Source organism: Castanea sativa, chromosome 3 (assembly GCF_040712315.1).
Source record: "Castanea sativa cultivar Marrone di Chiusa Pesio chromosome 3, ASM4071231v1".
Lineage (NCBI taxonomy): Eukaryota > Viridiplantae > Streptophyta > Magnoliopsida > Fagales > Fagaceae > Castanea > Castanea sativa.
This window is the reverse complement of record NC_134015.1, coordinates 35,762,643-35,776,514: the sequence shown is the minus strand read 5'-3', so window position 1 is coordinate 35,776,514 and position 13,872 is coordinate 35,762,643. Positions and strand designations below refer to the sequence as shown.

Genomic DNA, 13,872 nt, shown 5'->3' with positions numbered 1-13,872 from the left:
TACTTTCAACCCAAAATCTACACAGAATGACAACTACAATGCTAAGTTCCAAAATGTGAATTCGGCTGTTTCAACCCAGATTTAGAAGCTGTGGTTTTAGTCTTGTAGATAAAGGACGTAAGTTATAACATGTATTAAAAAAATAAAAATTATAAAAGATGTAACTATGTTGCTTTATAAGCCTTAGCAAATTATGTTTGTAAATTATTGTGCTTTTGTCCCTCCACCGTTTCTCACCATAGATAATTATTACTATATTTAGGCCAAAATGACAAAATACCTCTTTCGCCCAAAACAAGTAGCAAAATGTCCATATTCTGAAACTATTTAGGGATATTCTCTTGTTTTAAATTCGATTTTCTAAAATTCGAGTTTCAATTAAAAACTTGATTTTTTGAAAATCAAGTTATAGGCAAAAAAACTTGCAAAAACTTATATGGAACTCGAGTTCCATGTAAGTTTTTGCAAGTAACTCGATTTTGGTTAAATCAAGTTTCAAAACAGAGGCATATCCCTAAATAGTTTCAGAACAGGAGCATTTTGCAGGAACTTTTGGGCAAAAGGGGTATTTTGCCATTTTGGTCCTACTTTTAAGTAATAAACTATATACTGCTATTTTTAATTAATGAAAGAAAAAGATATTTGATATTTCATAATATATATGTTTAAGTCGGTCAAAAATTTATATTTGATGAGTTCCACCTGTTTGATTGTCATTGTTTTTGTTCGGAGAAGAACCCAAATAGTTGGATTTTTCATAATTCTAATGTTTAAGAGGATATTTTTCCAACTTAAATAGGACGTCTATTTAAATATTACTCTTTAGATCATCATAGCGCTAGGGACAGAGCCAGAACTTTAGATTAGAAGGGACGGTTTTACTATTAACTGTGTGCAGTGATTTCAACCTCTGATTCTGCTACTTAGCTGCTAAGGTTTTTTTTTTTTTTTTTTTTTTGTAGGTACGAATAAAATTATTTTTGTTTAGAATTTTTTTGAAAGGCAAGGTTATTTATTTTGGATAAAATTAGTTAATTGAACTTAATTTTGTTTTTAGTTTTACTCGTAATTTTTGTTGTTGAGCTTTTTTTTTTTTTTTTTTGGCTTGTATATTTTGTTTTAGATTTTAGATCTATAAATTTTTTTTATGGTCACTAAAATGAGGAAAATGCTAGAAGTTTTTTTATAAATTACTTATGTAATAAGTGGTTATTGGTAAGTAAAAAAATGCTGTAAGTGGTGTGCCCATATACGAACCAATAAGAATTTGCTACCAAAAAAGTTTGTAAAAATGTTATAAAAAAGTTTTTGAGTATAACATTAGTCTTAAAAGAATCAATGATATTGTTAAAGAGAAATAAAATGTAATTTTATAGAACAAAATTACTAAAATTAATACACATATATAATAATATTTTAAAAATAAAATTAGCGGAGGGGGGGGGGGGGGCATTTCCCCCCCTAGTCCAAGGGTAGTTCCACCCCTGCATAGCACAAAAGGCACTCAGGCCTTTTGTGGTTACGGACTTTCTCGGTCCTTGAACATTTATAATGCAATAAACTGAAAACAAATAATAATAAAAATAAAAATAGAAAAAAGCAAAAGTAAAAGCAAAGCATAAGAGTTCGTTTTGTTGGAGGGGTAGAAAAGTGAAATGATAGAAATGGTGGAAGAATAGAAAAAAATTTAATTTCCCTTTTTTTTTTTTTAGTTGGGAGTGGAAAAGTGAAGGGATAGAAAAAAAAATGAGTTTATATAAATTTACTCACATACTCTTCTTAAAAAATGATTCCCAATTAAAACAAAAAAGTGGCAAACAAACGAGAAAAAAAAAATCAGTCACCCAAATTTATTAAAAATCATGTCAAGAAAAAAAAAATCACGTCTAATTAAACCCAAAAAAAAAAAAGAGCAAAGAAAAAATCACTGTCACCCAACGCTCCAAGAAATCAAAAGATAAACAAAATGAGGCAAAGTGTACGAAGAAAAAAAAAGGCAAAGACAAACAAAAAAAAAAAAAAAAAAACACCCAACATTTGCCCCCCCCCCCCCAAAAAAAAGCCAAAGTTGCCCAAGAAAGCAATTGAGGGCATTTTTGTCCATCTAACAAATCACACTCTTTCTCAATTTTCTCCCTATTTTGGGGAGAAAACATTTTGGTGAGTCTGGAGGGAAAACACCTAAGCCCCACCACATTTTTTTCTCTTCCCCTCCCAACCAAACACCCTCCAGAAAGTTTTCCCTCCTCATTTTCTCTCCTTCTTTTTACATCCTCCCTAAAATCCACTCTACCAAACACACCCTAAGAGCATTCACATCTGGGGTTGTATAAAAGCTGCTATTTTACCATCTAAAAAACTATTTAATCTATTATATCATCTCACTTTACAATACCCCCAACATCCTAGTTTTTATTTTTCCATACAACACAATAATATAATATAACTACACAATAAAATATTATAAATCAACACAAAACTCTCTCCTCTCTCTACCTCTTTTTCCCCTTTCTCTATCCAACACCACCAATTCAAACACTAGCCATTAAAACCAAAGTCCAAGCACCACTAAAACAACCCAACCCACACCGATTCAAAGAAACCCAACCACCAAAACAACTCAACCCACATCGATTTCCAACGATCAAAACTAACCCAATACCACCGAAATCAAGCCAAACCACAGCAATTCAAACCAACCCACCACCGATTCAATTAAGTGCCAACCATCGAAACCAACCCAACACCACCGAAATCAAGCAAGCCAACCACTGATTTAAACCCACAATCATCGATTCAACATCAATATGAAGCCACAACTTCAAACCCAAAACGCAATAGACCCAAAAAGCAACTTTAAACCCAAAACGATTTAAACCTAGAGAGAGGGCGATAGTAGATGGTGATGGTTATTTGAGAGAGAGAGAGAGAGAGAGAGAGAGAGAGAGAGCAGTGAATAAATAATTGAAAACATGGAAGGGAAGAGAGAAAGAGTAGCGAATAAATAATTGGTTTTAAGTTTACATTTAAGTGAACAATAGGGTGCAAATCTAGCAACTTACTATAACTGGGATATATAATTTTTTCGATATACAAACCCGATTATTGCATGTTGTAGGCCACAATGAGGGAAATAGCAATTTGGGTGGTTTTATACCCCCCCGCCCCAATGTTAATGCTCTAAAGCATCAAGTTTACTAGTTCAGCAAGTTTTGGGGTGGTTCATTCATCTTTGGGCTTTTCATAGGAAATTGTGAACCTCGACCACCTAACTACATAAGACAAATGAGTAAAAACAAAAATCTGAAGTTTGGAAATCAAATCATTGAAAATGTTTCACCAATGTATTTTTGTATAAAAGAATGTGTGAGTAAAATTCCGTGTTTAGGTTCTATTACAATAGGAAAAAAAACAATTTATTCGATCTCCTGGGAGAAGTCTTTGATTCAAATGTTGTGTTGTTATAGGCTTGATTCGAACACAAAATATCTTCACTGTGATTGGAAAGTGGATTGAAAGATATTTGGAATAAAATTGCAATACATTTTTTGCTCTTATCTTGTTGGAAAACTTTTGTTCTTCATGTTCTTCAAATGTTTTTTATCTTCTAAGATTTGTGGTTAAAATTCTTCGGAGCATTAGAGCTTGAATAAGGTAAAGTATTGATGGATCAAAGTCTTTGAAGTTTCTAGAGACTTTTAAAGCTTGATTCTAACAAAACATTGAGACTGTTGGGGACGTTTTTATATAATTGGCCTATCCTTTGACAAAACGCACTTTACTTGTATTTGGGTAAATCTAAGTAGGTTCAAGATGATCATTACAAGTGGTTAAATTAAAGACATGAAGATTACTCAAGAACTGCTTAAGAAAAGTGCAAACTGCAGGTCTCGATACCTCCTTGACAGAAGCTCGATTTGTCGAGATTCATTAAAGCTCGACAGTGGCTCGATCGATCGAGCTTACGGGATTCAGACTATAGCTAGCAACGTTTTCATTCTAAAAGGCTATTTGTTTATTGGTTTGTATAATTCTTATTAGACTAGGAAAACCCAAGATTTGTGTAAACCTATTTGGAGTAGGAGAGCCCATTAAGCTCCTATTTAAAGGAGGTGGAAAAAGAAAAACCTAACCCTAGAGAGCTTCATAAGGTTTTCTTTTTGAAACCCTAGCCTCCTCCTACAGAAAAAAGAGTTCTTGCTGCGTTTCTTGTACGCCTTTGGGTTTTGTAACCAAGCAAAGTCTCTTGCACCAACATTGAAGATCTTATTGGTGTTTCTATGTGAAGCTACTGCAAATCAACTACAGCAATCAAAGGGTTGTTGTGGAGTTAGTCACGTACTGGGATTCGTGCAAAGGAGTAAGTCACGTACTGGGATCCGCACATCAGATTGGTTAGTCACGTACTGGGAGCCGTGCATTGAAAGGAGAAATTGTCACTACATAACAAGTCCAATTGGGTATTGGGGTAAGGGTTCAACTGTAAGTTGGTAAGGTACTTGGGATTCCTTTACTTGTAACCGCTTGTTGTGATAATAGTAGAATTTCGGGAGTGGTGACCTTAAATTCACCCGGTGGGGTTTTTGCCGTGTAGGTTTTCCCATTCGTAACAAATCACCGTGTCATTTATTTTCCGCTGCATACTTTAGTTTATTGGTGATTTGTTTGTGCTGCCACGTTTTGCATGTTAATTTGATTAATTAATAACTTGGCTAATTAATTAATTAATCCATCACAAGGGGTCAATACGTTTTTGGCCTATCAAAGACTTGGTATGATGATTTGGGTGAATGATCTTCATATTCAAAGATTTGTGGTGGAAGTTTTTTGGGGGTTTTAGAGGCTTGAATCTGTAGAGTTTCGTTAATTTGTAGTATTTTGGAGTTTCTAAAGGCTTGAGAGCTTGATTTTAGTGAATTTTAAGATCTTGGAGAATGATTTGAGTGATTTTCATTCAAATGTTCTTCTTATTCAAAGGTTGAAATTCTTGGAGGCTTTAGAGCATAATTCTAGCTGAGTTTTGCTAAATGTGTTCTCACCAAACCAAGGAGATCCTCTATTTATAGGAGTATTGAGGAGGTTTGAAGACACGTTATTGGCTATCATTGGAGACGTGTCATGATTTAAATGGAGGAACTTTGTCTTTTTCTCCAAGGGATACATAACATTATTAAATTAGTTAAAGTGTCTTAATTTAAAATAACACATGGCATAATTCAATTTAACTAATGGCATTTTAAATTAAAATTTCACCACGTGTCAACAAGTGATTGGCCCTTGAATATTATTTGTAATTTTTATTTGCTCACAATTGGGAAATTCCCGTTGGTTCTTGAATAAATACAATGGAACCCACAATTTAGGACATGATACTTTGCAATTAGCCGAATTACATGGAATTAGTGGTGTGTTTTGGCAATTTGTGATTGGTTTAAAATGTTCACTCTCTACAAAAGGGTACTCCTAAAACACGACTGCTTGAGAAAATGGGGGTTGGTGTGGTAATCTAGTTGCTCATTGTTTTGGTAGATTAACGACATAGCAATTGTGCAATATTTTCCTCTTGGGTGGTAATAGTTAGGGCTGACTCAACAGATTTGGAGACCTAAGGTGATAGCTCCAAATGAGCCTTTTTGTTATCACTTAAAATAATATTTAACTTGTGTTTTACATCTTAATTTTTTATTTAAAAATAATCAACTATTCTTACTTTTTATGATTTTTTTTTTTGGTTATAAGAAAATGCTAAAATTATAATATATTTTACTACAAAAAACCTACAAATTAATATAATAATGTATATGACAACACTTCAAGAAGATAATAAAAGAGTATTTGAATGAATGACACTAATCGCAAAAATGAAACACTAATCACAAAAGAATAATGCTAGAGATACAAACTATTTTACAAAAAATTTTACAAACTGCTGATGTGGTTAGTAATTATTGATAAATGAAAAAGTGATATTAATGATGAGCCTAGATGAAAACCAATAAGATGTTGGCCACATCAACATTTTATAAAAATGTTGTTAAATAGTTTGTGCCTGTAGCACTACTCATCACAAAAAGTAATACTATAAATTTAACACGTGGCATACAAAAATGTAATACTAATCACAAAAAGTAATTCAAATATGCATTTAATATGTTATTATAGTCCACCAATCATATTTATTATCACTTCAATTTGTAAAGGGTATATAGTAAAATTTATAATATTTCTAGCATTTTTCTATTTTGAATTACTTATTGTGATTAGTGACACATCTATTTGTAAAACCTATATATAATATATTTAAATTTGTATTATCTCTAGCATTGCTTAATTATTTGGGTCTTCTTAAAAATTGAGGGCAAAAATGTGAAATTAATATATATATATATATATTTTTTATATCTCCAAAATATATATATATATATATATATATATTCTTTAAAAAAAATCAATTTTTGACTCCACATTTGGCCTTCCTCTAGTAGGGGGCCTCTAGCCCTAGGTGTTGGCCTAAGTGGCCTAAACTTAGGCCTAGGGCAAGCTCTAACTAGTAGCACAAACACCTTGGATGGTAATTCCAACTCGTTATCTGCTTAGGATTGGGATCCAGTGCAATTGCTAAATACAATTGAACCGTGCAATTCACCCAATCCCCTCACAACTTTTTTTTTATACTTCTTTTTACTTTCTTACCTTTACTCATTTTTTTATATTTAATGGTTGAGATTTGTTAGGACATATGTGATTCATGTTAAGAACATATGTCAATTTAGAATTGGCAAATCCTTTGATAAAACGCACTTTACTTGTAGTTGGGTAGATTTAGGATGTGTTTAATGCTTCAAGGAACAATGTTTCAAATTCAAGTTTTAAAGCCATGCAAGTCTGTCCAAGAATCAAGTGATAAAGTGCTAGATTTTAAGGCTCAACAGCTAGTATCTATCGAGATTTAAAAAGTTGTTTTAGCCCGAAGCAGTGATGTGAGAAATCACCATGTCACCTCTAATCAACTCGCTCTCCTCCTGCTTGAGCTTGACAATCTTCTTCTCTTTGCTTCTCAATCATCCTCTTTCTCTCAGCTCAATTCAGAGTGAAGCTTATGCCATATCCATTTTTGTTGACTTTTAGCTCTACAAGGCATATATCCTTCTCTCACCAACCCTTAGCCTAAAAAATAGCTTCTTTCGACATGGACGGCTCAACAACTGCCAATTCATGAATAACCAAGACAAACTCAAATGAGTGAAAATAATGGACAGCTTTGGCTCCAATGTAAGGGATGGACTAATGCAAGTAGTGATGATAGGCTAACAATTTAAACCTCAAAAGGTTTTAAAACATAACCTTTTATCACATTTTTCTTGTTAACCCCATTAAACTCCATATGATCACCTGATTTAAATGAAATTTATTTCAAACTTTAAGACTTATTAAGGGGAATTCACCTAAAACTCTATGGTTTAAAATTTAAATGAAACTAACAATCTCTCCCTTGTGGAGTTCTCTCTCTCGTGTGTGCACGAGTGTTCCCTCCCTTGGCAATGTGCAAAGGGTATTCTTTTAATCTTTTTTGAGACAAAATGGACGATGATGTAGCTGATCGATTGGAAAAGATGAAGCTAACAATTGAGGAGGAAGAAATTACTCCTATTTCGGATGATGGAAGATTAGATGCCATTGAGAGTTGCAATTTGAGTTTGATTGGGAAGTTCCTTACTTGTAAGCCCTTTAACAAATTGGGAATCTCTTTCAATTCAAATTCCAATCAGAGTTTGAGATGGATAGGACTATGAGAGGAGGGCCTTGGTCATTTGACAATCAACTATTATTATTGCAACGGTGGAAGAAGGGTATGACTGTGGGAAATATTCAAATGGACTCTGCCTCCCTTTGGGTTCAAATTTGGGGTGCATTGTTTGATATGATCTCACCTCAAGTAGCGAGGGAAGTGGGGAGTAGGCTAGGTACGGTTGAGGAGGTTGAATGGAGAAACAGGAAGGACAATATCAATATGTTTATGAGAGTACAAATGGCTCTACCAATAACAAAACCTCTCCGTCGACGAGGGTTTATTGCTGGATCAGATGGTGAGAGGTCATGGGTGTCATTCAAATATGAGAGATTGCCTATGTTTTGTCACTTCTGTGGAATCCTAGGTCATGACTTAAAGCATTGTGCAGCCCACTATGTAGTTGAGAAACAAGGAAGACGGGTTGAATATCAATATGGTGAATTTCTTAAGACAACAGGGAGTCATCCAAGGAATTCAACAAGTAAGAATACCAATCCTATGTCTAATACAGAGGAGGGTCATGGGAGAGAGGCAGAGCAGATCTCAGACCAGGCGGTGTAAGGTGTGTTACAGGAGTCAACGGCGGCGAGGGAGAAAAGATCGAGAAACCCTAGTAGTCTGGATAAGGATCAGTCCGAGGATCATGGGATGGATGCTGAAAATATGCATGGGATTAGCATGAATTATAAATGGCATGCTAACGTAAAGGAGCTTAATGCTGAAATAGGGGAATTAGGTCTGGAAAGTAAGCCCATTGGACAGCCTACTATGGAATTAAATGCTGAGATTGATAAAGGATTGGCTCGTTTTACACAAAATGAGGGGCAATCATTTATTATTTCCTTGGACATTCATAATCATGCAATATCTAATAATAACACAACATTGGACATAGTTGGGCCAAGTACTTCTAGGCCCAAAGCAACGTGGACTCGCATCAATAGAATGGACTTCGGGTTGGGTGGATTAACTAGGGCTATTACAATACCTGGCTTGGGAAAGAGAGACTCACGTGAAGTTCAGGAGGGGTAGGATGTTGACCAAGCTATCAAACAAGAGAACTTGAGTAGTAATGATGGAAGCATTGATTGTATATCGGCGAGGGTGGAGAGCCACCCTTGCCGGGAGCCATGAGACTGTTTAAGCTGGAACTGCCAAGGGCTTGGGAACCCTTGGACAGGTAGAAGTCTTCGCAAGATTGTGAGGGAGCAAGTTCCCACAGTATGTTTTCTTATGGAGACAAGACTGGACAAGGAAGGGTTTGAAAAATTGTATGGAAATTTGCCATTTCAGAATAAGATTATTGTCAAACACCCTGATTCAGGTGGAGGGTTAGCATTTTTATGAAAAAATAATATTCTTTTAGAGGTTATAAATTTCATTGTCAATCATGTTTTAGCTAAAGTCACAAAGGAAGATGGCTTTGTCTGGTATTTGACTGGATTCTATGGCTAGTCGAATGCACAGCAGAAGGAAAATTCATGGAAATTATTGAAGTATCTATAGACATTTGTGGAGGGACCATGGGTGGTTATAGGAGATTTTAATGCTTACCTACATGCATTGGAGAAGAAGAGCAGAAGATAGCCACAAAACTCACAGATTGAAGCTTTTAGAGAAGCTTTGGATTTTTGTCACCTTCAAGACCTTGGATTTTCGAGATATCCTTACACTTGGAGTAATAAGAGGCCAGGGGAAGCAAACGCTAAGATTCGGCATGATCGAGGAGTGGCAAACAAAGAATGGCTAGAGAAATTTCAGATGAGCAAAATTATACATTTGTCCACACATGCTTCAGATCACCTACCTGTTATGCTGCACATTCAGACTTATTCTCTATCAAGGCAAAAACATGACGGGTGCTTCAAGTTCAAAGAATCTTGGCTGCTTAGAAGTGAATGTGAAACAGTAGTGCAGGAGGCTTGAGGAAAAGCAAGTGAGGATAGGCTCGAGTTGGCATCTATTCAGGAAAAAATTAAATTGTGTGGAGCCGAGCTTATGGCTTGGGGTTCATCATCCACTGATCCGGACACTAGAGCAATTAAAGTACTCCAAAGGAAGCTGGATTTGTTAAATGAAGTTGAACCTACAGAGGCTGCCAAGGCCAAATACATGGATTTAAGTAAAAGGATGGATGAGTCGTTACAAAAGCAGGAAATATTTTGGGCTCAACGGTCTAGAATAAATTGGTTAAAACATGGGGAAAAAAATATGAAGTTCTTTCATGCTAAAGCCACATAAAGGAGGAATAAAAATCATATAAGGGGTATCCAAAATGCACATGGGCAATGGGTGGAGAATTTGGCGGAGGTGGTCGAAGTTGCTTTAGCTTATTTTGATAATCTTTTTCATGTTGGTGTGGGAGATCAGATGGAGGAGTTTCTGAATGCAGTTCAGAGCAAGATAATTGATGATATGTGGGAGGTTCTGTCCAGTGAATTTATTGGTGAAGAAGTGAAGGTGGCTCTATTTCAAATGGGACCAACAAAGGCTCCAAGACCAGATGGTATGAATGCTTTATTTTATCAAAAATTTTGGCATGTTGTGGGCGATAATGCAGTTTTAGTTGTGCTGGATTTTTTAAATAATGGGAATATGCTACCTGAAATTAATCATACAAACATTGTGCTTATCCCTAAAGTTAAAAACCCTATGAAAATGTCTGACTTTAGACCTATAAGTCTGTGTAATGTGATTTACAAAATTATTTCCAAAGTGTTGGCAAACAAATTGAAACAGGTACTCCCTCAAATTATTTCACCCACTCAAAGTGCATTTGTACTGGGGAGGTTGATCGCAGACACTGTATTGGTGGCCTTCAAGACGCTCCATACTATGCACTCTAGAAAAAAGGGGAAGAAGGGATCCTTAGCATTGAAGTTAGACATAAGCAAGGCATATGACAGGGTTGAGTGGCATTTTTTGCAGAGCATTATGGAAAAGATGGGATTTCTAGCTACTTGGATAGAAAGGGTGATGAGTTGTGTAACGACACCATCCTTCTCTATTCTGTTGAATGGGAAAGCTTATGGGATGATTCATCCATCTAAAGGAATATGTCAAGGGGATCCTTTGTTGCCATATTTAATCCTATTATGTACAGAGGGTTTTACTGCATTGCTAGCCCAAGCAGAATCAGAAGGGAGGATTAAAGGAGTATCCATTTCTAGAGGTGCACCAAAAATCACTAACCTAATTTTTGCAAATGATTCTTTGCTTTTTTGTCAAGCAATGTAGGTTGAGGGAGAGACTATAGCAGAGATCCTCCAAATTTATGAAAGAGCTTCAAGGCAAAGCATAAATTTGGAAAAGTCTTCAACCTATTTCAGTAGCAATACTTCAGACAACTAGAAACAATAGATCTTGGAGATTTTGGGAGTCAAGGAGGTGAATAGAATTGAAACTTATCTTGGCTTACCAACCTTGGCTGGGAGGGCTAAGTATCACACTTTTTCATACTTGAAGGACAGAATATGGAAGAAGCTTCAAGGTTGGAAGGGCTTGTTGTTGTCAAGAGCTGGCAAAGAAATTCTTATCAAGGCTGTGGCACAATCCATACCTACATATACAACGAGTGTATTTCAGCTACCCTTGAAATTATGTGATGAACTGGATGCTTTGTGTGCAAAGTTCTGGTGGGGTCAGGTGGGTAATGAACGAAAAATTCATTGGAAGAGTTGGGATAAATTGACAGCTTCAAAAAAAAAGGGAGGAATGGGGTTCCAAGATTTGAGAGCCTTTAATTTAGCTATGTTGGCCAAGCAAGGGTGGAGAATGGTTCAATGCCAGGATTCTTTGCTGTATAAATGTTTCAAAGCAAGGTACTTTCCTTGTTCATCGTTCCTTGATGCTAAACAATCACCAAAATTCTCATATGTATGGAGAAACTTGATGGCTGCACAACCTATTCTTTTATTTGGACATTGTTGGAGAGTGGACAATGGTCTCACAATTATTGTTCTTAAAGACAGGTGGATTCCCAACTATCCAACGAACAGAATTTTACATCCAGTTCATGGGGATGTGGAGGAAATAAAGGTTGCTGATCTGATTAATTTGGATTTACATATTTGGAGGAATGATGAAGTCATGGCTACTTTCCATAGGAAGGAGGCAGAAGCTATTTGTCAAATTCCATTGAACAAAAGGGATGTTAATGATGCTATAATTTGGCTGCATAATTCAAAGGGGTTGTTCACAGTTAAGTCGGCTTATCATGTGGTTAGGAAGCTTTTGACTAATGGCAATTGGGGTGGAACTTCAAGGGGCAGTGCTGAAAGGAAGTTGTGGACTGCAATATGGAAGCTTAAACTTCCAAACAAAATTAAAACATTTGCTTGGCGAGCCTGTCATGATATATTACCAACTGTAGTGAATCTGACTAGGAGGAAAGTTATTTCGGAAAACAATTGTCCCTTATGTATGAGAGAGTTGGAATCAACGGTCCATGCCTTGTGGTATTGTGCCACGGTTCAGGATGTTTGGGCTGGCAACATTCGAAAAATGCAGAAAAGTAGTGTAGACGGGCAGACAAATATGAAGCAACTGATGGAGGATTTGTTGGAGTGCCTTACGTCGGATGAAATGGATTTGTTTTGGGCTCAAGCATGGTTCATATGGAGTTAGAGGAACGTTGTGGTGCATGGAGGTAAATTGAAGGACCCGAGCAGCTTAAACAAGAGAGCAGAGGTGTTTGTTGATGAATTTAAACAAGCCCAAGATCATTTGATTGTTCAGACTAGGCAGCAACTCAGTGGGGATGGTTGGCAACCTCCATCACAAGCGGAATACAAATTAAATTTTGATGCAGCAATTCTTTTGGGCTTGGACAGATCTGGCTATGGTGCTATAATTCAAAATGACAAGGGTGAAGTTATGGCTGCTATGACTGCTAGTGGACCGAAGGCGAGTGCGAGTGATGAGGCTGAATTGCTTGCATGCCGAAGAGCTATTGAATTTGCTGTGGATGCTGGGTTCTCAAGATTGATAATTGAGGGAGATAATAGTAACGTAATCCAAGCCATCTCTTCTCCTCTAGAAAATTTTTCACTGTTTGGGAATGTTGTTAATGATATTAGGCATTTGATTTGGGGGTTACAATGGCCTAGAGTTTGCTGCATTAGGAGAGGCGCAAATAAGGTGGCACATGCATTAGCTCAATATGCTAGGAATACATTAGATGAGGATTTGTATTAGATGGAGGATTCTCCCCCACCAGCCTTAGAAGATTTGTACCATGATTCTTTATCAATTTAAATGAATGAACATTCCCCTTTCAAAAAAAAAATTTAAATGAAACTTTTTTGAAGCTTTAAGATTTAAATAAAACATTTGGAAAGGTTAAGATTTAAACTAAACACACCCAAAACTGTAAGGTTTAAAAGGTAATTTAAACTAAATTTAATAAACAGAATATTATTTCCTTTCAAAAGCTTCAGAAGAGAGATCATATTCTATGAATCTACAATATGTGACACGCTAACACAAAAAGAAATTAAAAGAAATCCCTGCCAAGTCTATTGTTTTCTCTGTCTGTCCGTCATTTTTATATATTCAAAACCATGCATGGAAATATATTTAAATAAACTAGCTGATGCCCCCCTTCTCAAAAACAAAAAACTGCTGGTTATGGCCTCTCTATTGGAAAAAATTCTAAATCCTTCATCTATTGCTTTACTAGAACTGTTGGTAGCTAGACGTGCTGCTCCTTTCATCAGTTTAGTTGGGTTGGAAATTCTATTCTTGAAGGTGATTCAGAGATAATCATCAACGCTCTAAATAATGGTGATTTGATTAATTCTGGTTGGGGCCACTTACTTAAGGATACTTTGACAATTGTAAGTTCTCTTAAGAGTTGGTCTTTCTTTCATACTTTTAGACAAGGTAATGCTGTAACGGATGTCTTAGCTAAAAGAGTTAGATTGTCTTCTCCGCTTTTAGTTTGGATGGAGGATCTATTACTAGCCCTAAACTTTGTTAATGCTGATTTTCCAGATTCTTGAATAATACCTCGATGAACTTTTTCTCAAAAACAAAAAAAAACAAAAACAAAAACAAAAACAAAAACAAAACAAAACATA

The 13,872-nt window shown here is 35.8% G+C and overlaps 1 protein-coding gene across 1 annotated transcript; it reads left to right on the top strand.

Moving 5' to 3' along the window:
- The first annotated feature begins 8,440 nt into the window (after positions 1–8,440).
- Positions 8,441–12,988, top strand: LOC142628867 (uncharacterized). The gene is made up of 5 exons (XM_075802902.1): positions 8,441–8,696; positions 8,973–9,123; positions 10,036–11,025; positions 11,263–12,310; positions 12,419–12,988. The coding sequence occupies exons 1-5, from the start codon at positions 8,441–8,443 to the stop codon at positions 12,986–12,988; spliced, it is 3,015 nt and encodes a 1,004-aa protein (XP_075659017.1).
- Positions 12,989–13,872: the final 884 nt, after the last annotated feature.